The following is a 26,936-nucleotide window of genomic DNA, read 5'->3' as shown; positions in this document are numbered from 1 at the left end:
ATCTCTTGTAACAACCTATAATAAAAGCAAAATACTGCGGATGCTGGAAATCTGAAGTAAAAACAAGAAATGCTGGAAATACTCAGCAGGTCTGGCAGCATCTGTGGAGAGAGAAGCAGAGTTAAGGTTTCAGGTCAGTGACCCTTCTTCAGAACTAGCAAATATTAGAAATGTAAAAGGTTATAAGCAAGTAAAGCGGGGGTGGGGCAAGAGAGAACAAAGGAGAAGGTGTAGATAGGACAAGGTCACAGAATAGCTGACCAGAAGATGCCTTTAGCACCAGTTAAAGTCACACTACAGCCTGCCGGACTGAACATTGAGTTCAATAATTTCAGAGCATGACCAGCCCTGCATTTTACTTTTATTTTCAGTTTTTTTCTTTTTCCTTTTTTTAATATATTTTTTGTGTGTTTATTTTATTTTATTTCATCTTAGTTTGTTCAGTTTGCTTACCCACTGTTTTTTTTTCCTGGGTTTTCGCCGGATGCTCCGGTTTCCTCCCACAGCCAAAGACTTGCAGGTGATAGGTAAATTGGCCATTGTAAATTGCCCCGAGTGTAGGTAGGTGGTAGGGAATATGGGATTAATGTGGGGTTAGTATAAATGGGTGGTTGTTGGTCGGCACAGACTCGGTGGGCCGAAGGGCCTGTTTCAGTGCTGTATTTTTAAATAATAAAAAAAAAACTTGCGGCTGTTCAATTTTCAGTCCGTTAACACTCTATCTGTACTAATGCTTTGTCTTTCAACACACCATTAACATATTGTTTGCCTTTGCTCCATGACCTTCTGGTCAGCTATTCTGTGACCTTGTCCTATCTACACCTCCTTTGTTCTCTCTTGCCCCATCCCCGCTTTACTTGCTTATAACCTTTCACATTTCTAATATTTGCTAGTTCTGAAGAAGGGTCACTGACCTGAAACCTTAACTCTGCTTCTCTCTCCACAGATGCTGCCAGACCTGCTGAGTATTTCCAGCATTTCTTGTTTTTATTTCTTGTAACAACCTGTTGTGTAGCACTTTATTGTATACCTGAAAATTAAAATATATTACAGCCATTGGTTTCCCATTATCTGTCCTGCTAGTTACATCCTTAAAACTCATCCTTAAAGACTCGGTGGGCCGAAGGGCCTGTTTCAGTGCTGTATCTCAAAAAAAAAATTCTAATAGATTTGTTAAACATCATTTCCCTTTTATAAAACCATCTTGACTCTGCCTAATTATAGTGATTTTTCAAGTGTCTTGTTACCACATCCTTCGTAATAGATTCTAGCATTTTCCCTATTACAAATTGTTCGATAGTTAGTTCCCTGTTTTCTCTCTCCCACCTATCTCTAACCTTTGCTACCTTCCCATCCATGGGGGTCGTTCTGGAATCTAGGGAATTCTGAAAGATCAAAACAGTGCAACCACTATCTTGGGGATGTGCAAGATGCCAGAATTGGAGGAACACAGAGATCTCAGTGGGTAGTATAGACAGGGAGGGGTGAGCCCATGGAGGGATTTGGAAAATAGGATGAGAATTTTAAAATCAAGGCGTTGCCAGACTGAGGGCTAATGTAGGCCAGTGAACAGAGGGGTGATAAGTGAATGGGACGGTGTGAATTAGTATATTGGCAGCAGAGTTTTGGATGAACTCAAGTTTATGAAGGGTGGAAGGTGGGAGGGTGGCCAGGAGAGCATCAGAATAGTCAAGTCTAGAGGTAATAAAGACACGGATGAGGGTTTCAGCAGTAAATGAGCTGAGGCAGGGGCGGAATTGGCGATGTTACAGAAGTGGAAATAGGCAGTCTTAATAATGGAGCGGATATGTGGTCGGAAGCTCATCTTGGGCTCAAATACAACACCAAGTCAGCGATGGTCTGGTTTACCCATCTGCCAGGGAGAGAGATGTAACCAGTAGGGAATGACGTTTGTGGTAGAGACTGAAAACAATGGCTTCTGTCTGCCTAATATTTAGTTGGTGGAATTTTCTGCTCATCCAGTGTTGGATGTCGGTCAAGCAGTGTGACAAATTAGAGACAGTGGAAGGATTGAGAGAGATACGAGTGTGGAACTTGACGGTTTTCAGTTGTTGCCACTGAGGGGCAGCACGTAGATGAGAAATTGGAAGAGGCCAAAGATAGATCCTTGTGGGACTCCAGAGATAATGGTGCAAGAGCAGGAAAAGAAGCCTCTATTATGACTGGATAGATAATTGGAACCAGGTGAGGGCAGTCCCACCAAGCTGGACAATGGAAAAGAGAATTAGAGGGGAGTAGTGTAAGCAGCCATGTCAAAGGCTGCAGACAGGTTGAGAAGGATGAGGAGGCATAGTTTACCAGAATTACGTAGGATATTATTTGTGACTTTGACCAGGGCCATTTCAGTACTGCAGTGCGACGGATACCTGATGAGAGAGATTCAAACATGGAGTTGTGGGAAAGATAGATATGGATTTGGGAAGTGACAGCACATTCAAGGACTTTGGAAAAGCAAGGGAGGTTGGAGGGCAGTAGTTTGCAAGAACAAAAATCAAGGGTGGGTTTTCTGTGGCGAGGGATGATGACAGCAGATTTGAAGGGGTGGGGACAGTACCTAAAGAGAAGAAACTGTTAACATCAGCGAATATGAGAGCCAGGTAGGGAAAATGGGTGGTCGGCAGTTTGGTGGGAATAGGATCGAGGGAGCAGGATATATGTCCCATGGAAAAGATGACCTCGGAGAGGGCATGAGGGGAGAAACGAGAGAAAGATGTGAGTTAACGGTTAGGGCAGGAGGGAACCCAGTAGGCGGGGAGAAGGGAGGGAAGCGGCAGAGGCAGCTGAACAAATGGTCTTATTCATAGTGGCAAATAATTCCATGAGTTCCTGGCACTTGTTGGAGGCGAGGATGGAGGAGGCAGGGGAGAGGAAGGAAGGTTGAAGGAAGATGGTTTGCAGTGGACAAGAGAAGCCAATTCCAGGATGATCCTAGAATAGTGAGTTTTGGCAGAGAGAGCAAGACCCGATAATGCTTTATGTGGTCCAGCCAGGTCTGGAGATGAATGGCTAAACCAGCTGTCTGTCTGACATAAATGTTCATGTCTAATTCCTATAGCCCTCAAGGAATGGAGATGAGGGCTGTATTAGGGAGAACAACTCTGGAGGGGGGTGATAGCAGAAGTGCTGGGATAAAGAACAAAGAACAAAGAAAATTACAGCACAGGAACAGGCCCTTCGGCCCTCCAAGCCTGCGCCGATCCAGATCCTCTATCTAAACATGTCGCCTATTTTCTAAGGGTCTGTATCTCTTTTCTTCCTGCCCATTCATGTATCTGTCTAGATACATCTTAAAAGACGCCATCGTGCCCGCATCTACCACCTCCGCTGGCAACGTGTTCCAGGCACCCACCACCCTCTGCGTAAAGAACTTTCCACGCATATCCCCCCTAAACTTTTCCCCTTTCACTTTGAACTCGTGTCCTCTAGTAATTGAATCCCCCACTCTGGGAAAAAGCCTCTTGCTATCCACCCTGTCTATACCTCTCATGATTTTGTATACCTCAATCAGGTCCCCCCTCAACCTCCGTCTTTCTAATGAAAATAATCCTAATCTACTCAACCTCTCTTCATAGCTAGCGCCCTCCAGACCAGGCAACATCCTGGTGAACCTCCTCTGCACCCTCTCCAAAGCATCTACATCCTTTTGGTAATGTGGCGACCAGAACTGCACGCAGTATTCCAAATGTGGCCGAACCAAAGTCCTATACAACTGTAACATGACCTGCCAACTCTTGTACTCAATACCCCGTCCGATGAAGGAAAGCATGCCGTATGCCTTCTTGACCACTCTATTGACCTGCGTTGCCACCTTCAGGGAACAGTGGACCTGAACACCCAAATCTCTCTGGACATCAATTTTCCCCAGGACTTTTCCATTTACTGTATAGTTCACTCTTGAATTGGATCTTCCAAAATGCATCACCTCGCATTTGCCCCGATTGAACTCCATCTGCCATTTCTCTGCCCAACTCGCCAATCTATCTATATTCTGCTGTATTCTCTGACAGTCCCCTTCACTATCTGCTACTCCACCAATCTTAGTGTCGTCTGCAAACTTGCTAATCAGTCCACCTATACTTTCCTCCAAATCATTAATGTATATCACAAACAACAGTGGTCCCAGCACGGATCCCTGTGGAACACCACTGGTCACACGTCTCCATTTTGAGAAACTCCCTTCTACTGCTACTCTCTGTCTCCTGTTGCCCAGCCAGTTCTTTATCCATCTAGCTAGTACACCTTGGACCCCAAGCGCCTTCACTTTCTCCATCAGCCTGCCATGGGGAACCTTATCAAACGCCTTACTGAAGTCCATGTATATGACATCGACAGCCCTTCCCTCATCAATCAACTTTGTCACTTCCTCAAAGAATTCTATTAAGTTGGTAAGACATGACCTTCCCTGCACAAAACCATGTTGCCTATCACTGATAAGCCCATTTTCTTCCAAATGGGAATAGATCCTATCCCTCAGTATCTTCTCCAGCAGCTTCCCTACCACTGACGTCAGGCTCACCGGTCTATAATTACCTGGATTATCCCTGCTGGATGTGTGAAGTAGGGGTAGTTGAAGTTACCAGGGAAAAGGAATTGAGATACCAACAGTGCCAGGGGAAGGGTGATGGGGATACCAACAGTTCCGGGGGTGAGGAATACCAACAGCTCCAGGAGAAGGGGGATATTAACAGCACTGGCGCGTGTTAAGTTGCCAACAGTGACGGGGAAGGGTGTTCGGAATACCAGCAGCACCAGGGAGATGAAAGATAGCAACAGCACCAGGGTTTAGGGGATATCTAAAGCATATGGGATAGGTAGATGGAAATATCATTCAGGGAAAAGGGTTTGATGATACAAACAGGGCACTGGGATGGATTGCCAATCATGCCAGAAAAAGGGGAAAGAAGATACCGACAGTGCATGAGGAGGAGAATGGAGATACCAGCAGCATCAGGGAAGGTGGGGTGAAGCAGGAAGGGAATGGAGAAACCAGCAATCCCAGTTGACCACCTGCCATCACAGCGTACAAAGGTTTCTTGACTGATTCCAGGGTTATTGCCTCTGTACTGAAGTTCATACAATGTTCTTGTGAAGAATTATTTCCTGATAGCGTAGTGTTTTTTGCTATTGAACTAGGAATCTAGAGGCCTGGACTAGTAATCCACAGAATACAAGTTCAAAATCCAACAATGATGGGGGAGCTTAGCATGTCAGTGCAAAAGACAAGGCTGAAGTATTTACAGCCATCTTCAGCCAAAAGTGCCGAGGCCATCTTGGCCTCTTCTTGAGGTCCCCGCCATAACGGAAGTTAGTCTTCAGTTAATTTGATTCACTCCATCTGATGTCAAGAAACAGCTGGAGGCACTGGATACTGCAAAGTCTGTAGGACCAACAAATTCCCAGCCGTCGTTCTGAAGACATGCTCCGGAACTAGCCGTGCTCCTAGCCAAGCTGCTCCAGTTGAGCTACAACACTGGCATCCACCTGACATTGTGGAAAATCGCCCTGATATGTCCTGTCCCCAAAAAGCAGGACAAATCCAATCCAGCCAATTATCACTTCGTCAGTCTACTCTTAATCATCAGCAAAGTGATGGAAGGTGTTGTCGACTGTGCTGTCAAGCAGCATTTACTCAGCAACAGCCTGCTCAGCGATGCTCAGTTTGAGTTCTGCCAGGACCACTCAGCTTCAGACCTCATTACAGCCTTGGTCCAAACATGGACAGAAGAGCTGAGTGCCAAAGGGGAGGTGACTGTGACTGCCCTTGACAGCAAGGCAGCATTTGACCGAATATGGCATCAAGGAGCCCTAGCAAAATTGAAGTTAATGGGAATCGGGGGGAAACACTTCACTGGTTGGAGTCACACCTAGTACAAAGGAAGATACTTGTTTGTGGTTATGGGAGGCCAATCATCTCAGCCCCAGGACATTGCCGCAGGACCTCCTCAGGGTAGTGTCCTAGGCCTAACCATCTTCAGCTGCTTTATTAATTACCTTCCCTCCAAATTAAGGTCAGAAGTAGGGATGTTCGCTGATGATTTACAGCTCCTCAAATACTAAAGCTGTTCCTGCCCACATGCAGCAAGAGCTGGACAACATTCAGGCTTGGGCTGATAAGTGGCAAGTAACATTTATGCTACAAAAGTGCAAAACTGATTCTGTTCATCAGTTCTGATGAAAGGTCACAGATCTGAAACGTTAACTCTGCTTCTCTCTCCACAAATGCTGCCTGACCTGAGTATTTCCAGCACTTTCTGTTTTTATTTAAGATTTCCAGCATCTGCGGTATTTTGGTTTTGTATATGGATGATTCTTAACTGCCCTCTCAAGTAGGCTAGCAAGCAACTCAGTTGAAATTAGGGATGGACAATAAATGCTGACCTTCCCAGTGACCCTCACATCCTGATAATTAAAAAAACAGCCCTTTGAACCTGTACCCTCTAATGCTGCAGCCACAGTTTGAGTTGAAGTGGTCTTTCAGAATTACATTTTCTATTCTGTTGGTTTTTTCAACTATGCAGTACATGTGCAATGGTTATCTCAATCATTTCCACCCCATTGCTATACCTGCATCAGCCTATTATTGCGTTGTTGCTCACTCAACATCCAGAAGCTTTAATTCATACACTAGTTTAGGTCAGTGGCCGAGATCTGTGTCAGATGGTTGCCGTTTCAACCTCTCACTTCAGAATTTGAGCACACAATCTAAGTGCTGCATTTTTGGAGTTACTATCTTTTGGACAAGACTTTAAACCAAGGCTTTCAGGTGGACATTAAAGATCCCATCATATTATTTGAAGAGGATCACAGGAACTCTCCTGTGTCCTGGCCAACATTGTTCCCTCAGTAAATGCAGTGTGTAGGATCTTGTTGACTGCTAATGTCTGAGTGTATGTTTGTATGAAGCCTTGGTCAGACCCCATCTGGAGTATTGCAACAGTTCTGGGCACCATACCGCAGGAAAGATATATTAGTCTTGGAAGGGGTGCAGTGCAGATTAGCCAAAATGATATCAGGCTTCAAGGGATATGGAGCAAAGGTGGGTAAATGGAGTTGAGGTACAGATCATCCAATATCTTACTGGTGTAATGTGCTTGAGGGGTTGAACGGCTGACTCCGGTTCCTCTGTTAAGCACAATGAGACATTATTGTAGACACATGTATTCATTTTAACATCAACATCACAATTTCTATTTTGCTTTAGATGCCGTGAGATGCAAAGTTAAAGGGGATTCTATCCACTCCTTGGCAGCAAAGATGGCAGCTCGGCTGATACACAGATGCACACGGCACCTGGGTGTTTCATTCCTCACTGTGCCAGCCCATGCCACTGTGCTAACTAACGGCAGATGGAGTACAGCAGAACCAAAGCGGTCACTGGCGTTGCTGGCTGGTGTCCACACATCTGCTCGCCGTCACCCACTTGACTCATCTCGCGCTGCCTATACCTGCCAGCCAGAACGTATGAAGGTGGATGAGCTGATCGAGTCAGCCTTAAGCACAGAGGAGCTCCTGCAGATTCCCTTGGGTCAAAAGGTCACCGGGAACCAAGCGGCTGCACTCCTTATCCGCTTGTGCCGCCAGGTGGTGGAACAGAAGCTGGAGACACAGGATGTCCTGGGAGATAACCGCTTCCAGCATTTGTTAAGTACTGTCGACAGCCAGGTTAGTTGGCTTTGTTTCATGTGAAATTCACGCTCGTCAAAGTGCTCAGAGTTGTCAAAAACCTTAGAATATTATGTTGTGTTTTCAGTGCTAGTAATAGTAAAAGTGACCATGAAGTTGTCAGATTGTTGTAAAAATCCAGTAGGTTGACTAAATGTTCTTTAGAGGTGGAAATCTGATGTTCATACTGTCTATAATGTGATTCCAGTCCCACACCAAAGTGATTGACTCTTAATTGTCCTCTGAAATGGCCTAGCAAGCTATTCCGTTGTAGTAGGGCATCTAAGGATCTGAAGAATGAATTTAAAAAAACCTTGTCTGGAAGTTAGGATCAGGCTGTGGTTGGAGTCTTGCATGAACTATCTCGCACTCGCACACACTCTCTCAGACTTTCTATCTTGCGCACACTCATTCACACTTCCTCTGACTTGCATTCTCTCTGTTTTCCTCTCAAACTTTTGCTCACTCTGTTTCACACGCTCACACTCATTCTCACACGCTCTGATATACTTTTTCATACTCACTCACTCTCCCTCACACTTTGTGTCTTACAGACCCTCTGTCATTGTCTCCCTTACGCATGCCCACTCAGTCACATTCCCATTCGCTTGCACACATACATACGCACGCACACTCCAGTTCTTGCACTCTCTCCCTGCCAGACTCTCCACAAGAGGGTAAGAAGGGGGTTAATTAGGAAATTGGTCACAAACTATGAGGCATTCTTTCTGCTCAACTCTGCTGTGGAAAAGTTATGTAGGGCAGTGAGCCAACCCTGTGTGACCCCTCCTCATGGTTAGGACCCTGGAAATTTCTCCAAATCTGAGCGACACCACTAAATTACTCCAACTCCCAAAGCATGTGGCTGCCAGCTTACTCTTCACTACACCAATAACTTTGTTGTGTCATTGTATTCTTTTGCACATACTGTGCAACAAACTGTACAGCAATGTCACAAAGTATATGTAAGGACTCTGGGAGTGAAAGAGAAGTAACTGGATGCTGTGGGTGTTGAGGCTGTATGCGCTGCCCTCTGGACTGAAATCAGGTACTGCAATATAACATGAGACATTTGAACACGACAGTTACATTGCCATCCAATGGGAAAATGAAGTACTACAGCATATTCCCAAGGAGGATTGCTGATACTGGCCCTCACAGTCAGTTTTTCTTTTCAGATTTCTTCAGTGTGGAATGGGAATCTGGTCAGCTTGCTGCGAAACCTGTTTGTGATCAGACTGGATGTCAATAACCATGTTTTACGGTCTGTTGAAAACGAGATTCACTGGCGGTTGAGGCGCCTGACCTTGAAAAACCTCACTTCGCTGGCTGACTACTATACCAGCTATGCACAGACAGACGGACAGAAACTGCTGCTTAGCGACATAATAAAAAATGTGGAGCTGCGGTGGACGGAGGTCTCAGATGCAAAGACTGTGGCTACTTTGATGACAAAGCTCGGACACCTGTCGCGTGCTCTGATGGACAGACTGGAGGATAAGGTATACATTACACATACAGTGTGTTTTATCATCATCATAGGAATGTTGCGCCCCACTAAAAGTGTGTTATCTTATACTCTGAAACTTACAAGTTAAGTATAGGTGTGCTGTTGTATATGTGTTGCAACTAGGAACACCATGTGTTATATGCTGAAGCGTTACAAGCATTTAAAAGAAAGCTCGATAAATATGATGGGAAAAGGAATAGAAGAATATGTTGCTATGGTGAGATCAAGTAAATAGAGTGGGAGGAGGCTCGTGTGGAGCATAAACACCAGCATAGAAGCATAGACAGTTACATGCTGAAAATTCAATGTAACACACTGTCTCTGATATACTGGAGCATTGCACTCTATAACACATGTTCTGTTGTATATTGGAGAGTTGCACATACAACACATGGTATGTTATACACTGACTATACTCACAAATGAAGAGTGGACACTTAGGTGGCATACTGCAGAGCAGCTGGCACCTATGTACTAACCCTGCAAGAGCTTTCAGTCAAGCGAACATGGGAGAAAACTGATGTGGCGAGGGAAATGTCCATGCAAATCTATCTGGCTGTTCTTAAAGTTTAAAAATATCGTACTACTCTACCTCGTACCCTGAAGCAGTTTCTCTGCCAAATACCTATTCAGTTTGTTTTTGAATTAGCTGACTGCTCCCACATTTACCATCATCTGTCCGAATCTGCCTGTTAAGATTCAGTCAACTTTGACTCAGTGGTAGCAATCCCCACTCCAGAGAATGGACCATATACGCTAGGCTGACATCACAGTGCAGTACTGAGGGAGCACTGCACTATTGGAGGTACGATCTTTTGGATAAGGCATTAAACATGGTCCTCATCTGCCCTCTCGCTTGGAAGTAAAAGATCCCTTAACACTGTCAGAAGAAGAGCAGGGGTGGTCTCTTGGTGACTTGGCCAGCATTTATCTATCAACCAACATTATTAAAACAGATGATCCGGTCATTATCTTGTTGCTGTTTCTGGGATCTTGCTATGTGCAAATTGGCTGCCATTGTTAACTACATTACAACAGTAACTACACTGCAGAAAGTTAGATAGAATTCTAAATTAAGTTTGAACGAGATATAGTTCATTCTGAAACTTGGGTCTTAAATCTGAACAAAGGAAACTGTGAAGGTATGAGGGGAAAGTTGGCTATGGTGGATTGGGAAAATACATTAAAAGATTTGACAATAGACAGGCAATGGCTAATATTTAAAGAAGTATGACACAGTTTACAACAAATATACATTCCTCTAAGAAACAAAAACCCAACAGGAACAGTGAATCAACCATGACTAACAAAAGAAGATAAAGATTGCATTACGTCAAAGGAAGTGGCTTAAAAGGTCAACAGAAAAAATGGTACGCTTGAGGATTGGTAGCAATTTAGAGTTCAATAAAGGAGAACCACGAAACTGATAAAGAAAGGGAAAAGAGATTATGAATGCAAGCTAGCTAGAAACATAAAAGGCGGGCTGTTAAATCTTCTTTAGGTATGCGCAAAGGAAACGATGAGCAAAGATGAATGTGGGTCCATTGCAGGCAGAGACAGGAGAGTTTGTGGTGGAGAATGAAGAAATGGCGGAGAGACTAAACAATTATTTTGGGTCTGTCTTCACAGAGGAAGACACAAAATCTGCCAGTAATACCATGGAACCAAGGGACTTGTAAAAATGAGGAACTGAGAGTAATTAGTATCAATAAAGGGGTAGTACTGAAAAATATTAATTGGATTGAAAGTTGATAAATCCCCTGGACCAGATGAGCTACATCTCAGAGTACTGAAGGAGGTAGCAATAGAGATAGTGGATGCATTGGTGGTTATCTTTCAAAATTCTAGATTCTGGAAGGGTTCCCGCAGACTGGAAAGTAGTAAATGTAACCCCACTATTTAAGAAGGGAGCGAGAGAGAAAACAGAGAAACCCTTTAGTTTGACATCAGTATTGGGAAAATGTTGGAATCTATTATAAAAGATGAGATAACTGAATACTTGGAAAATAATGATATGATTGGGCAGAGTCAACATAGATTTGTGAAAGGGAAATCATGTTTGGCAAACCTGTTGGAGTTTTTTGAGGATGTTACTTGTAGCATAGATAAAGGATGTGGTGTATTTGGATTTTCAAAAGGCTTTAGATAAGGTCCCACACAGGAGGTTAGCAAACAAAATTAGAGCACATGGAATTGGGGGTAATATACTGCAATGGATTGAGAATTGGTTAACAGACAGAAAGCAGAGAGCAGGAATAAATGGGTCATTCTCAGGATGGCAGGCTCTTACTCGTGGGGTACCCCAAGGATCAGTGCTTAGGCCACAGCTGTTCACAATCTGTATAAATGATTTGGATATGGGGTTCAATTCTAATATTTCCAAATTTGTTGATAATACTGAACTAGGAGGGAATGTAAGTTGTGAGGAGGATGCAGGAAGGCTTCAAGGGGATTTGGACAGGCTAAGTGAATTGGCAAGAACATGGCAGATGGATAATAATGTGAATAAGTGTGAAGTGATCCACTTTGGTGGTACAAATCAGAAAGACAGAGTATTTCTCAAATGATGAGAGGTTGGGAAGTGTTGATGTCCAAAGAGATCTGGGTGTCCTTGTTTATGAGTTACTAAAAGCTAGTATGCAGGTGCAGCAAGCAGTTAAGAAGGCAAATGGTATGTTGGCCTTCATGGCAAGGGGATTTGAATACAGGAGTAATGATGTCTTACTGCAATTGTATAAAGCCTTGGTGAGACCGTACCTGGAGTATTGTGTCCCGTTGTGGTCTCCTTAACTAAGGAAGGATATACTTGCCATAGAGGGAGTGCAACGGAGGTTCACCAGACTAATCCATGGGATGGCGGGATTGTCTTATGAGGAGAGATTGCAGAAACTGGGCCTGTATTCTAGAGTTTCGAAGAATGAGAGATGATCTCATTGAAACTTACAAAATTCTTACCGGGCATGACAGGGTAGATGTGGATAGGTTGTTTCCCCTAGCTGGTGAGTTTAGAACAAGGGGACACAGTCTCAAAGTAAGGGGCAGGCCATTTAGTATCATAGAAAGTTTAAGGCACAAAAGAGGCCACTTGGCCTATTGTGTCTGTGCCGGCTGAACAACAATCCACCTATTCTAATCCCACCTTCCAGCATTTGGTCCGTAGTCCTGCAGGTACGGCACTTGAGGAGACTGAGATGAGGAGGAATTTCTTTACTCAGAGGGTGGTGAATCTGTGAAATTCTCTGCCCCAGAAGGCTGCAGAAGCTCAATCATTGAGCATGTTCAAGACAGAAATCAATAGATTTCTGGATACTAATGACATCAAGGGATTTGGGGATCGTGGGGAAAAGTGGCATAGAGGTAGATGATCAGCCATGATCTGTTTGAATGGTGGGGCAGGCTGGGGGGGGTTGTAGACTGGCCTCCTCCTGCTCCTATTTCCTATGATCCATTTGCTGTTTGTGATATCCTAAGATCGTGAAAGGTTCTAAATGAATTCAAGTTCTTTCCTGCTGAGTCTGTGCAAATTATGCATTTCAACAGTACATTTGTCAACTTTATTTTTCAGGGATTGGAACTGGCTGAGTATTTCACTCCTGACGACACAAGAAAGGTGGCACTGGCTTTGGCAATGCAGAATCGGCGCTCCATTCCCTTGCTCCGTGCCCTCTCATACCATTTCATGCAGAAGCACTGTGACTTGAAGACTGGAGTACTGATCGACATGGCGTTTGCTTATGGTTAGTGAAAGTCTGTAGTCTCTGACTGGTGGAACGCACTGCCTGAAGAGGTGGTAGAGGCAGGAACGATCACAACATTTAGGAAGTATTTAGATGAGCACTTGAAACACCACAGCAAACAAGGCTACGGGCCAAGTGCTGGAATATGGGATTAGAATAGGTAGATGCTTGATGGCTGGCACAGACATGATGGCCCGAAGGGCCTGTTTCTGTGCTGTATAACTCTTAAGTATTCCGATGTGCACCACACAAACAAGGACCAGTACAAGTGAAACATTTCTTGTGAGGGCATCTACAAACATTGTTTAACAGATAGATAGAAACCACTGCAGATGCAGGAATTCTGAAATAGAAACAAAATGCTGGAGCGGCGCAGCAGATCCATTGGCATCTGGATGCAAAGCAGTAGCTCTGTGTTTTAATGAAAAGTGTACAATCAAAAGGTTGTACTTTTTTTTTTGCTGAATGACCTGCTGGTGTATTTCAGCATTTTCTGTTTTAAATTCTGTATAATTGACATAAGAGAGTGAATTACAAGCTGAAAACTAATCTAGAAGTTTGGGTATTTATATATAGAAGGGAGAACTTACTTTTACATAGGGTCTTTCAGAAATCAGGTCACCCAAAACCTAGTGGAGTACAGAAAGTACAGGGTGAAATTAAAAAGAAAATTAAGAAAGCAAAGAGAGGGCATAAAAAAGTACTGGCAAGTAAAATCAAGGAAAACCCAAAGATATTTTATAAATACATAAAGAGCATGAGGAAAGAGTAGGGCCAATTAGAGACCAAAAAGATAACTTGTGAGTGGAGGTGCAAAGTGTGAGCATGGTTCTTAATAAATTCTTTACACCAATTTTCACAAATGAGAGGGACAAAGCAGACGTCGTTGTTTAGGAGGTGTGAGAAATATTGAATGGGATAAACATGGCGAGGAGTGAAATATTAAGGTGGTTAGCATCCTTGAAAGTAGATAAATCACCAGTCTCAGTTGAAATGTATCCCAGGCTGCTAATGGAAGCAAGGGAAGAAATAGCAGAGGCTCCAACCATCATTTTCCAATCCTCCCTGGCTACAGGTGTGGTGCTGGAGGATTGCTAAAGTTGTACCATTGTTTAAAAAGTGGGGGAGGAATAGCCCAAGTAATTACAGGCCAGTCAGCCTAACTTCAGTGCTGGGCAAATTACTGGAAAAAAATCTTGAGAGACAGTATAAATAGTCATTTAGAGAGGCACGGATTAATCAAGGACAGTCAGCATGGATTTGTTAAGAGATGATCATGACTGTCTAACTTGATTGAATATTTTGAGGAAGTAGCAAGGAGGGTCGATGACGTAGTCCATTTGATGTTTCTAGCAGAGTTCCACAGGGTTCCTTGCTTTTCGTGGTAATGTCAGTGATTGGACTTGAGTGTAGGGGGCCTGATTAAGAAGTTTGCAGATGATACAAAAATTGGCTGTGTGGCTGATAGTGTGAAAGGAAGGTGCTAATGTGCTGGTCAAATGGACAGAAAAGTAGCAAATGGAGTTCAGTCCAGAGAAGTGTGAGGGAATGCATTTGGGGAGGGCAAACAAGGTGAGGGAATACACAATAAATGGTAGGATTCTGAGAAGTGTGGAGGAACAGAGAGAGCTTGAAGTGTATGTCTACAGATCCCTGAAGGTAGCAGGACAGGAAGATAGGTTTGTCAAGAAGGCATTTGGGACACATTTCTTCATTGGATGAGGCCCAGAGTATAAGAGCAGTCAGCATGGATTTGTTCAGGGAAGGTTGTACCTGACTAACTTGATTGAATTTTTTTTGAGGAAGTAACAAGGAGGATTGGTGAGGGTAGTACAGTTGATGTGGTTTACATGGATTTTAGCACGGCTTTTGACAAGGTTCAATATATCAGACTGGTTAAAAAAATAAAAGCCCACGGGATCCAGGGGAATATAGCAAGCTGGATGCAAAATTGGCTCAGTGGCTGAAAACAATGTATAATTGTTGACAGGTGTCTTTGCGACTGGAAGGCTGTTACCGTTGGGGTTCTGCAGGGTTCAGTACTAGGTCCCCTGCTCTTTGTGGTGTATATTAACGATTTGGTCGTAAATGTAGGGAGAGTGATCAAGAAGTTTGCAGACGACACATAAAATTGGCTGCATGGTTGATAGCGAAGAGAATAGCTGTATCCTGCAGGAAGATATCAATGGACTGGTCGGGGGGAAGAAAAGTGGCAAATGGAATTTAACCCAGAGAAGTATGAGGTGATGCCTTTAGGGAGGTCAAACAAGGCAAACGAATACCCGATTAATGGGAAAATACTGAGAGGTGTAGAGGAAGTGGGGGACCTTGGAGTAAACTTTCAATGATTTCTAAGAGCAGGGGGGTTATTCCAGAGCTGTAAAGAAAACTAAGTTAGACCACAGTTAATGTACTGTGCACATAATCGTCACTATATTAGAAGAAGGATGTGATCGCAATAGAGAGGGTACATAGGAGATTTACGAGGAGGTTGCCAGGAATGAGGAATTTTAGCTATGAGGAAAGATTGGTTAAGCTGGGGTTGTTTTCTTTGGAACAGAGGTGGCTGAAGGGAGATTTAATTGAGGTGTATAGAGTGGATAAGAAGAATCTATTTCTGTTAGTAGAATGGTCTGTAACCATGGGACATAGATGCAAAGCAATTGGCAGAAGGATTAGAGGGGAGTTGACTAATTTTTTTTCACCCAAAGGGTGGTGGGGGTCTGAAAGTCACTGCTAAAAGTGTGGTAAAAGCAGAAAACCTCTTCACATTTAAAAAAATACTTGCATATGCGCTTAACATGTCATAACCTACAAGGCTACAGACCAAGGGCTGTCGGGTTGGATTTGACTGGATAGGTCTTTTTATCAGCCAAATGATGGGCCAAATGGCCTCTACTGTGCCATAAATCTTTGTGTTTCTGAAGCACTTCATGTTCAGTGAAATGTAGTCAGTGTCGTGTTGTAGATAAATGCAGCAGACAATTTTGTACATGACAAGCAACAATGAGCTAATAACCAGATAATCAGCTTTAAGTGATGTTGGTTGAGAGAGCAGATAAGGTTTAATGTCTTGTCCGAAAGATGAAACCTCAGAGCGCAGCACTCACTCAGTACTGCATTGAAGAGTCAGCATAAATTATGTGCTCAAGTCTCTGAAGTTGGGCTTTAGCCCATGGCATTCTAACTCAGTGGTGATGTGCTACTTCCGAGCCACTGCTGATACCAGGAGTGTGTTACAAATTGGAAACTGATGGAGAGGTTTGGGTGGTTCATATATAGAATAACGGATACCAGGAAATATTTATAGGCTGGAATCTAATTTGAAGGGTACAGGTGGTTTATATATTGTTACGACCAGGTGAGCAATGTGTCTAGCTGTCTTCACCTGGTCTTATTGTAGCAGGGTTTAATTTTAAACACACTGTGTTTTTATCTCCCCTTTTTGTGAATCCGTGCTTACCGTTTCCAATTATCAGGCAAATAACTGAGCACAAACAGGCTTTCTTTGGTTTAACGCAGAAAGATGAAATTTATTAAACCTTAAACTTAACTCTAATACAGTTCACGCCTGCGGATATACGACGCGCTCACGCGAGCATGCACATGCGAGATAAACATGCAAGATAGGGGCAGAAAAGAGCAGAAGAAGAGATAAGTAGGCAGTTTGAGGCAATATCTTGTTACTGTTTCTCAAGCTCTTTGGCCTCCTTGTCTTGAGAGACAATGGGAAAGTGCCTAGAGGTGGTCAGTGGTTTGTGGAGCAGTGCCTGTAGTGGCTATAAAGGCCAATTCTAGAGTGACAGACTCTTCCACAGGCGCTGCAGATAAAATTGGTTGTTGGGGCTGTTACACAGTTGGCTCTCTCCTTACGCTTCTGTCTTTTTTCCTGCCAACTGTTAAGTCTCTTCGACTCGCCACTCTTTAGCCTTGCCTTTATGGCTGTCTGCCAGCTCTGGCGATCACTGGCAACTGACTCCCACGACTTGTGGTCAATGTTACAGGACTTCATGTCTTGTTTGCAGATGTCTTTAAAGCGGAGACATGGACGGCCAGTGGGTCTGATACCTGTGACGAGCTTGCATACAATGTGTCCTTGGGGATCCTGCCATCTTCTATGCGGCTCACATGGCCAAGTCATCTCAAGCGCCGCTGGCTCAATAGGGTGTATATGCTGGGGATGTTGGCCGCCTCGAGGACTTCTGTGTTGGAGATATGGTCCTGCCACCTGATGCCAAGGATTCTGCGGAGGCAGCGAAGATGGAATGAGTCGAGACGTCGCTCTTGGCTGACATACGTTGTCCAGGCCTCGCTGCCATAGAGCAAGGTATTGAGGACACAGGCTTGAAATACTCAGACTTTTGTGTTCTGTGTCAGTGTGCCATTTTTCCACACTCTCTTGGCCAGTCTAGACATAGCAGCTTTGCCCATGCACCTGTTGATTTCTGCATCGAGAGACAGGTTACTGGTGATAGTGAGCCTAGGCAGGTGAACTCTGGAACCACTTCCAGAGCGTGCCCATACACTGCCTTCCAATATCATTCACCACCATTTTGATGTTCACTGCACTCTCTGGGGGAAAGGTCAGGCCGTTTCCCAGTAAAAGGGATCTGGTGGCCACTGTGTCCCTGAGAATCACTATGGGCTTGCTTGCCCCACCTGAGGGATATGGGGTTGTTTTCCCTTCAGATACAAAACCCTGATAACCTTCAGGAATCCTATTAACTTTTCCTGCACTGGCCGTAGTAAGCTTCCTGGATTGCACCCTTACTGCAGTCAATGCCGCAGCCCATTCCATGTTTTCCATCAGGCCTTCATCTTCACTGAGCGGGTGTGCCCTGATTAATCCTACCAGTCTCCCCTTTAATTTCCAGCGGTCAGCTTTTAAATGCCCTGCCTTGTTACAGTGGAAGCACACAGGTCCCCAGGTCTCACTCTTGTTCACAGCACCTTCCTTTTTGGCTGGAGGAGGGCCTCCTGTGTCTCCTGCTTTCCTTTCTCTTCCAGGACTGTCTGGGCTTCTATCACCTTCCCACCCTTTGTCCTTTTCGGATTTGTGGGGGTGACTAGGAAAGGTTCTCCCCTGGGAAACTGACTTTTGAATTAAAGAAAATTCATTAGCCAGAATAGCAGCTTGCTGGGCTTCCTGAACCTGCTGCTCCTCGTCATGAGTTTTGATTGAGAATGGGAGAGAGTTTTTAAATTCCTCTTAACAGGATTACTTCTCTGAGAGTCTCATAGCTGAGCTGTATTTTAAAGCCCTCATCCACTGGTCAAAAGCCAGCTGTTTGCTTCTTTCAAACTCCAGATAGGTTTGGTTGGTTTGTTTTTTGAGGGTCCTATACTTCTGGCGGTAGGCTTCGGGTACTAATTCATATGCCCCGAGGATAGCATTTTTAGTCAGTTCATAGTTTGATGAACTCTCATCTGGCAGCGAGGAATAGACCTCATGGGCTTTTCCAGTTAGTTTGCTTTGCAGTAAAAGAGACCAGGTCTCAGCTGGCCATTTTAGCTGCCTTGACAGTTTCTCGAAAGACATGAACAACGCTTCCACATCTTCCTCATTGAATTTTGGAATCAATTGGGTGAGTTTTAGCAATCTTATACCCAAGCCTGAATTCTGATCCTCCATATTGGCCATGCTTTCACTCTGGTTACTCTGTCGCCCCCTAGCTAACACAAGGCACTGTAACACTCTCTCTTCGCATTCTTTCTGGAATTTCCTTTCTCCCTCTCCTCTGACTCTCGTTCCTTCTCCTGTCTTTTTCTTTCTCCTGTCATTCTTTCTCTTCACGCTCCATTTGGAAGGCTTTTTCTTTTTCTCTTTCCTCTATTTCAAGTTTCCTCTGTTCCAATTGTACCTTTGCTAACACTACCCTGTCGGATTCTGCTTCTAAGCCTGTTTCTACTTCTTCAGAGTCGAGGGACAAATGGTGAGTCACTAGCCTTAGGAGTTCAGACTTCTGAGCCTTGCCACGTACAGTGATCCCTCACTACTCAACCATTTTCCTGAATTTTTAGATTTTTTTTTTAGATTTAGAGATACAGCACTGAAGCAGGCCCTTCGGCCCACCGAGTCTGTGCCGACCATTAACCACCCATTTATACTAATCCTACACTAATCCCATATTCCTACTACATCCTCACCTGTCCCTATTTTCCCCTACCACCTACCTATATTAGGGGCAATTTATAATGGCCAATTTACCTATCAACCTGCAAGTCTTTTGGCTTGTGGGAGGAAACCGGAGCACCCGGAGGAAACCCACGCAGACACAGGGAGAACTTGCAAACTCCACACAGGCAGTACCCAGAATTGAACCCGGGTCGCTGGAGCTGTGAGGCTGCGGTGCTAACCACTGCGCCACTGTGCCGCCCCAGAATTCTTCTGTAGACAGTGCTTTTAACTTATCCCAAGTTCTTTCATCCGGGCTGGAGAGCTACTCGCAGTTGCAGACATGTTAGTATACAATCGCACCACCACAAGAAAACCTGTAATAATTTGCTCTTTTTGGTTGGGAACAATTTGGTTCATACTTCAATTTAACTCATTTGTCTGTGGGTAACAATCCGGACGCTAGCGCCCAATTTCTGTTATGACCAGGTGAGCAATGTGTCTTGGGGGTCGCTTGCTGTCTTAACCTGGTCTTATTGTAACAGGGTTTAATTTTAAACACACTGTTTTGATCTCCATTTTTTGTGAATCCGTGTTCACAGTTTCCAATTATCACGTAAATAACTGAGCACAAACAGGCTTTCTTTGGTTTAAAGCAGAAAGATGAAATTTATTAAACCTTAAACTTAACTCTAATATGGTTCATGCCTGCTGATATACAGCGCACTCACGCTAGCCTGCACATGCAAGATAGGGGGAAAAAAGAGCAGAAGAAGAGATAAGTGGACAGTTTTAGGTGATATCTTGTTACTGTTTCTCGAGCTTGCTGTAGTTCTTGACTGAAGTTATATTCTTGCATTTTGTTGGGGCCCAGTAATCTTCTTAAAACTTGGTTCACGTGGCAAACCTTTCTCTTTGCGTTTCATGTGTCTTCAATGGTTTAATTCCCTGAGAGATAGGCAGACAGGAGGTATTCTTAGTTCCAGGAGAGCACACCGCATTTTGCTTGGCAATTCCTTTGGGAGTTCAAATTCAAAAAGCTCCCAGGGTGCTCAGCAGGTTAGTCATGGGATTAGTTCCTTACATGGAACAGTCTCGTCACATCCCTTGTTGGAGGCTCAAATTTTTCTGCCCCAGCCAGCTAGCCATGTGACTAAAACTAGTCTGACCACTTCTGTGTATTGGAGAGCAACTGCAGAGTCTCCATTGTTTCAACATTGTTGCCATGGAAATGTCTTTCCAATCAGAGATTGCAATTTTTAAAGTTTTAATGTTCATGTGGCGAAATAATGTGTGCCTCAGTCTTGGCAGGTGGGGGTTTGCCTGACTATATAGAATTACAGATACCCAGGAGTGAGTTACAAGCTGGGATCTAATTTTGCGATTGGTTAGTTTATGTATAGAATAATGGATACCTGGGAATGAGTTACAGGCTTGAATCTAAATGAAGGGTCCAAGTGGTTTGTGTCTAGAATAGCATATACCTTAATTTGAGTTACAGGCTGGAATCTAATTGAGGAGTTCAGATGGATTTATAATAAATGTTTGATTCCTGTGAATTATATCTAACTGGGGTCACTTGTGATCAGGAACAGGAGCCTTGGTTGACTTCCTCCTTCGCCTCTCCACTAACTGCAGGTATTCTCAGTCCAATTGAAGAATCCTGTTCTGAGTTGACTGAGATGAGCAAGTACAAAAGAAACGGCAACCATTTTGATATCTGTAGCTGAGTATCTCGCCGGATAATGTATTTACTACATTAAAGGTGCATATAACTAAGTTGTTGTACCTCACAACCACTAACTGAGCTTGTGTTGCTTATTTAGAATTAGATGCATTGTGCCACGTAACCTTTTCATACTTCTCTTCCACATAAACTGGAATCATAGAATGGTTACAGCACAGAAGGAAGCTATTCATCCCATCGAGCCTGTGCCAAATCTCTGCAAGAGCAATTTAGCTAGTCCCTCTCCCCTGCCCTTTCCCTGTAGCTCTGCAAACTTTTCCCCTTCAGGTGCTTATCCAATTTCCTTTTGAAAGCCTTGATTCAATCTGTCTTACCACACTCTAAGGCGTTGCATTCCAGATCGCAGCCACTCACGTAAAAGGTTTTTTCTCATGTAGCCTTTGGTTCTTTAGCCTATCAACTTAAATCTGTGTCCTCTGATTCTTGACCCTTCCCCGAATAAGAAAAACTTCTCGATCTATCCTGTCTATGCACCTCATGATTTTGAACACCTCCACCACATCTCCTCTCAACCATCTCTTCAACCCCAGCCCCTCTGGTCTATCCATGTATCTGAAATCTTTCATCCCTTGAACTATTCTCATAAATCTTTTCTGCACCCTTTCTAAAGCCTTGACATCGTTCCCAAAGTGTGGTGCCCAGAATTGAACACAATACCCCATTTGAGGCTGAACCAGGTTTATAAAAGTTCTTCATAATTTCCTTGCTTTTGTGCTTGATGCCTCTATTCATAAAGCCCAGAGTCCTGAATGCCTTTTTAACTGCTTTCTCAATCTGCTCTTCCACCTTCAATAACTTGTGTATATATACCCACAGTTCTGTCTGTTCCTGCACCCCCTTTAGAAATGTACCCTTTAGTTTATACTCTCTCTGCTCATTCTTCCAACCAAAATGTATCACTTTGCACTTCTCTGTGTTAAATTTCATCTGCTACCTGTCCGCTGAGATGTACTCGGAGATAAAAAATCAACCGATTTCTAATCATGTTTGATAATCGTACAGTGTATGGGAGCAAACTTGTATTTGAGAGGGAAGGTGAACAGCCAGTTTAGATTTAATTATACGTAGAGGGTAGTGAATATATGGTGAGTTGGATGGTGTCAGCGGATTCAACAAGGAACTGGATAGACATTTGACAGAAAGCAGGAGTACAAGTGAGACATATTGCAACAGGACTCAACATTCACATTCTCAGGTCTGCTCTGCCAGTTTGTTAGTTGTGACAATTCTTTATCTTTTTAATTCCAGTTTTTTTCACAGAATCGTTACAGTGCAAAAGTTCACTGACCTTTCTTCATATCCTTACTTCCCAATTAGGTAGCTGTCTCCTTCTTACCACACCGGTTGACCATATCAACGAGCTACTGGAGCAGAACATTCTATGTTCTCTGAGCCCTTTGTGTGAACAGCTTTTACTGGATTTTGTTTTAACCAGCTTAGCTCAATTGCAGTAGTAACAGTCCCTCTCCACCCTGTTGATTCTCTTCGTTATTTTAAATGCCTCACTCAGCTCACCTCCCTTAATATCATCCAGATCAGGTATTTTTAGAGCTTTGGCAGACTGCCCACAGTCCTGCTTGCCCCTCCACTCTTACCTCTTAAATATTTTATCTACACCAATTTTGGTTTTTTTTGTCTACCTGGGCCAGGCTCCACTTGCAGCCCAGGAAAGAAGATGTAGAAGTCATGAGCGAGATGCTGTAGTGTCTTTGTTGTTGGCATTGAGAAGCCATATAGTTTGACTCTGCATTTGCTTATCCATGTTGTGTGAACAAGTATCTTGGCCCTGATTGGCAGCTCCCCTTAGCGATGCAGTGAACCTTGGCGCTGTCCCTACGAAAGCCTGAAGCAAAAACAACTGCTGAAGTTGGCGTCTGGAGTACATCATCATGGCAGAACATTTTAAAAAATGTTTTATCTGCTTTCCCAAAAAAATTCCTTCATTAAATAAAACATAGGAACTATGGAAAATGTTTAATTTGCCTTCTGATGTCCCTACAGGGAAGCTGAATTTCCAGCAGACGCAGGTTTTCCAGCGGTTAGCAGCCGAGCTACTTCCCAGGATACCAGAGCTGAGCCCCATTGACGTCATGCGATGCACAAAGTCGTTTGCTTATCTGAAGTGGCTCAATCTGCCTCTGTTTGAGGCTCTGGCACAGGTGAGGCAGAAAAGACTAACATAGATATTGGAACTTTCTCTTTACAGCCAAGTTCTGTCACCACCCCTCCCACCCTTATCTGTGTTACGTTAGCTGGCTACGTCTAGGACAGTGATTGGGGAATTGCAGTGCATGTCAGTGACTGAGGTAAGGAGGCAACAGTAATCTGTGCTTATCCAGCAGTTTTTGAAGTAATGAAAAATCCCAAGTTCCTGCTCAGGTGGTGGGAGAAGAATGCAGTGAGATGATTAGAGGCGTAAGTTGAATCTGTAGTCTTTTAAGGAGGCATTTGATGAGATGTAGTTAAAAGAAAATTCCAGAAAGAACTGATGGGAATGAAGGTTATGCTAAGTGGTTATGGGAGCCAGAGGAATATATGGTAGACAAGAGATGGATGAGTGGGAGCTGTACCTTGGGTTGGAGAGTATTGCATATGTTGGTTTGACTGTGTCCCTGGAAGAGCTTGTAAACGAGTACCGAAGAAGACAGGGATGAAAGGCGAGCGGTATTTCATGCAGGATGGCATGTAGGCTGTGGAGGTTGGAATTCTTGTAGCTCAGGATTCTGATGAGAATAGAAGTTAGATGAGGTTCTTGCTAGATAGGGCATGTGAATGGAGAATGGATAAGTATAGGATAAGGCTTGGGTGGAGAATGATGGCTGGGGATGAATTACCCAAGCATGACAACACCTTCAGGAGAAGAGGGTAATCAGGAAGAAGTTGGATGTCACAGAAAATAATGTTCAGATGATGGGAGAGGAAAGACTCCCATCAGAGCTATATGTTGCGTTCAGAAAGCAGTTCATTCATTTTCTCTAGTCATTGTATATCAGACAGAAACACAACAATCTTAAAAAAGGAAAGAACTAGTCATGTATTGCTATGTGCTTCTGGGCTGCAGTTTGGAACTGGCAATTATCTTCCAACCGACTTTGATCCCTCTCCAAACAATTAAACTCTGATTGATTTGATCCTCTGCTTACTTAGACTTTAATGGCCTTAGTGGGATGAATCTTCAGCAGGTAATAATGCGGTTGTTACCGGCTATAACACTCCTAAGCTGATAAAAAGTGTTTTGTTTGACTTACCATGAGCAAGGAGTTTGACTGACCTATGCTGTACTAGATCTGAGTGCTTGATGCTGACTCTGGGTGCTAGAACAAAGAAAATTACAGCACACGAACAGGCCCTTCGGCCCTCCAAGCCTGCGCCGATCCAGATCCTCTATCTAAACATGACGCCTATTTTCTAAGGGTCTGTATCTCTTTACTTCCTGCCCATTCATGTATCTGTCTAGATACATCTTAAAAGACGCTATCGTGCCCGCGTCTACCACCTCCGCTGGCAACGCGTTCCAGGCACCCACCACCCTCTGTTTAAAGAACTTTCCACGCATATCCCCCCTAAACTTTTCCCCTTTCACTTTGAACTCGTGACCCCTAGTAATTGAATCCCCCACTCTGGGGAAAAAGCTTCTTGCTATCCAACCTGTCTATACCTCTCATGATTTTGTACACCTCATTCAGGTCCCCCCTCAACCTCCGTCTTTCTAATGAAAATAATCCTAATCTACTTAACCTCTCTTCATAGCTAGCGCCCTCCATACCAGGCAACATCCTGGTGAACCTCCTCTGCACCCTCTCCAAAGCATCCACATCCTTTTGGTAATGTGGCGACCAGAACTGCACGCAGTATTCCAAATGTGGCCGAACCAAAGTCCTATACAACTGTAACATGACCTGCCAACTCTTGTACTCAATACCCCGTCCGATGAAGGAAAGCATGCCGTATGCCTTCTTGACCACTCTATTGATCTGCGTTGCCACCTTCAGGGAACAATGGACCTGAACACCCAAATTTCTCTGTACATCAATTTTCCCCAGGACTTTTCCATTTACTGTATAGTTCACTCTTGAATTGGATCTTCCAAAATGCATCACCTCGCATTTGCCCTGATTGAACTCCATCTGCCATTTCTCTGCCCAACTCTCCAGTCTATCTATATTCTGCTGTATTCTCTGACAGTCCCCTTCACTATCTGCTACTCCACCAATCTTAGTGTCGTCTGCAAACTTGCTAATCAGACCACCTATACTTTCCTCCAAATCATTTATGTATATCACAAACAAAATAAAATAAAAATGGTAGGAATGGGGCAGTAGTTCAGCTTCCAGCAACGATATCACTCAACGGAAATAAGAACAGATGTGTCATTCTGAAATTAAACTGAGGTAGGAAACTATAAATTAACATTCTGAATTACAACTCTCTTCATAGTCCTGTTTGATTTGTCTAGATAACTTGAAGCCACTAATTCCTGCCTTGCTGTGTTCAAACTGCTTTAGTTAATCGGGCTTAATCCGGAAAATAAATCACTCTTCAATCAACCCCAGCAGACACTCTCCTTCCTGCGGCACCTTTGCATGCAAACACAGGAGATGGAACACCTGCCCTTTTACCTCCTTTCTTCCCACCATCCAGGGTTCTAAACACTCCATCTAGGTAAAATGGCAATTTACCTCTCTCAATTTACTATGCTATATTCACTGCTCACGATGCAGTCTCCTCTACACTGGGGAGACCAAACACAGGTTGGGTGACCACTTTCAGGAATGTTCAGCCCAAAAGTGTGACCCTGAGCTGCCAGTCGCATGTCATTTTAATTCTCCAACACTCCCATTCTAACTTCTCTGTCCTTGGCTCCATGCATTGTTCGAATGAAGCTCAAAAGAATCTAGAGAAATAACACCTCATCTTTTGATGAGGCACTTTGCAGCCTTCTGGACTCAACATTGAATTCAACAATTTCAGATCATAACCATTGCTGCTGTATTTTCAGACAGCAGCTGTTTTATTAATGGTTCTGCTATTGCCATTTATACCTCCTCTAGACCCATCTTTTTCTTGTCCCATTGCTAACCGTTTTTGCCTTTTGCCATCATCCCTTTTATCATTTAATCTCTCCACCCTATCACAGAACATTCCATTTGTTCTTCCTCCTGTCCACTTTTCCCTGCCTGTGTACTTGAAAAGAAGATATTTCTTTCTGTGTACTTGCTCAAAACCTGTTACATCTTGTAACTTTTTCTAATTGTGATGAAAGGTTATCGACCTGAAATGTTAACTTGTTTCCCTCTCCTCAGATGCTGCCTGACCTTCTGAGCATTTTCAGCACTTTTCATTTTATTTCAGTCTTCCAGCATCTGCAGTACTTCGCTTTTGTACATTCTGTCACACGCATCTGTTCTACTCGATCAGGGAGATAAGGATGGGAAAGTGCATTCTGTGGGATGGTTTCTGCTCTCTTTCTAACATGTACATATTGGGCTGTTTAGACAAGCTCATCCTTGGTCAATGATCTCCTTATGGGCATCTTGATGCATTACTGGTTTATACAACATCTTGCTCTGAAATTTTAATATGAAATTCATCATCACTAGTTAATTCAGGGATTGAGGAGAATTAAGCTGGTGCTGGCATAAGAGTGAACCTTTATATTTAAAAAGGAACATTTACTCAAATCGGATTAAGGCATGGAGGGGAATTTTTTTAAAAACTGCTCAGTGATTTTTTTTTAGAGTAAGTGTCTCTGTTTTATCCAAGGCAAATCACTGATGCCAGATTAAGGCATGGAATGTGATGTAACCCAACTGCATTAGTGACTATTGCTAACACTTGTTTATTTCTTGAAAAATACTGCTAAATATAGCAAACACAGGTATGAACACATATAGAATATAATCTGCACAAGAATGAGTACAGGCTAGGACCTAATTAAGGGTCTCAGATGGTTTCTGTATCGAATAACGGATACCGGGAGTGAGTTACAGGCTGAAATTTTCACTGGGGGATTCGGGTAGTTTATATATAATCAAAGAATGGATAGCCAGGCATGAGTTACTGGCTGAAGCTATTCGAAGGGTCTGGATGGTACATATAGATGGATACCCAGGAGTGAGTTACAGGCTAAACTGGAAGCTAATA

At 43.6% G+C, this 26,936-nt stretch overlaps 1 protein-coding gene across 2 annotated transcripts in view; it reads left to right on the top strand.

The window, feature by feature from the left end:
- tbrg4 (transforming growth factor beta regulator 4) overlaps positions 1-26,936 on the top strand; it is a 61,400-nt gene that overhangs the window by 13,267 nt on the left and 21,197 nt on the right. For both annotated transcript variants that reach the window (XM_068031507.1, XM_068031506.1), the window contains exons 2-5: positions 7,223-7,683; positions 8,862-9,185; positions 12,759-12,930; positions 22,794-22,951. In XM_068031507.1, the coding sequence (XP_067887608.1) occupies positions 7,276-7,683; positions 8,862-9,185; positions 12,759-12,930; positions 22,794-22,951 (1,062 nt within the window). In that variant the 5' untranslated portion in view covers positions 7,223-7,275. The remainder of the gene's footprint in view (positions 1-7,222; positions 7,684-8,861; positions 9,186-12,758; positions 12,931-22,793; positions 22,952-26,936) is intronic.

Source organism: Heterodontus francisci, chromosome 5 (assembly GCF_036365525.1).
Source record: "Heterodontus francisci isolate sHetFra1 chromosome 5, sHetFra1.hap1, whole genome shotgun sequence".
Lineage (NCBI taxonomy): Eukaryota > Metazoa > Chordata > Chondrichthyes > Heterodontiformes > Heterodontidae > Heterodontus > Heterodontus francisci.
This window is presented reverse-complemented; position numbering and strand designations above follow the sequence as displayed.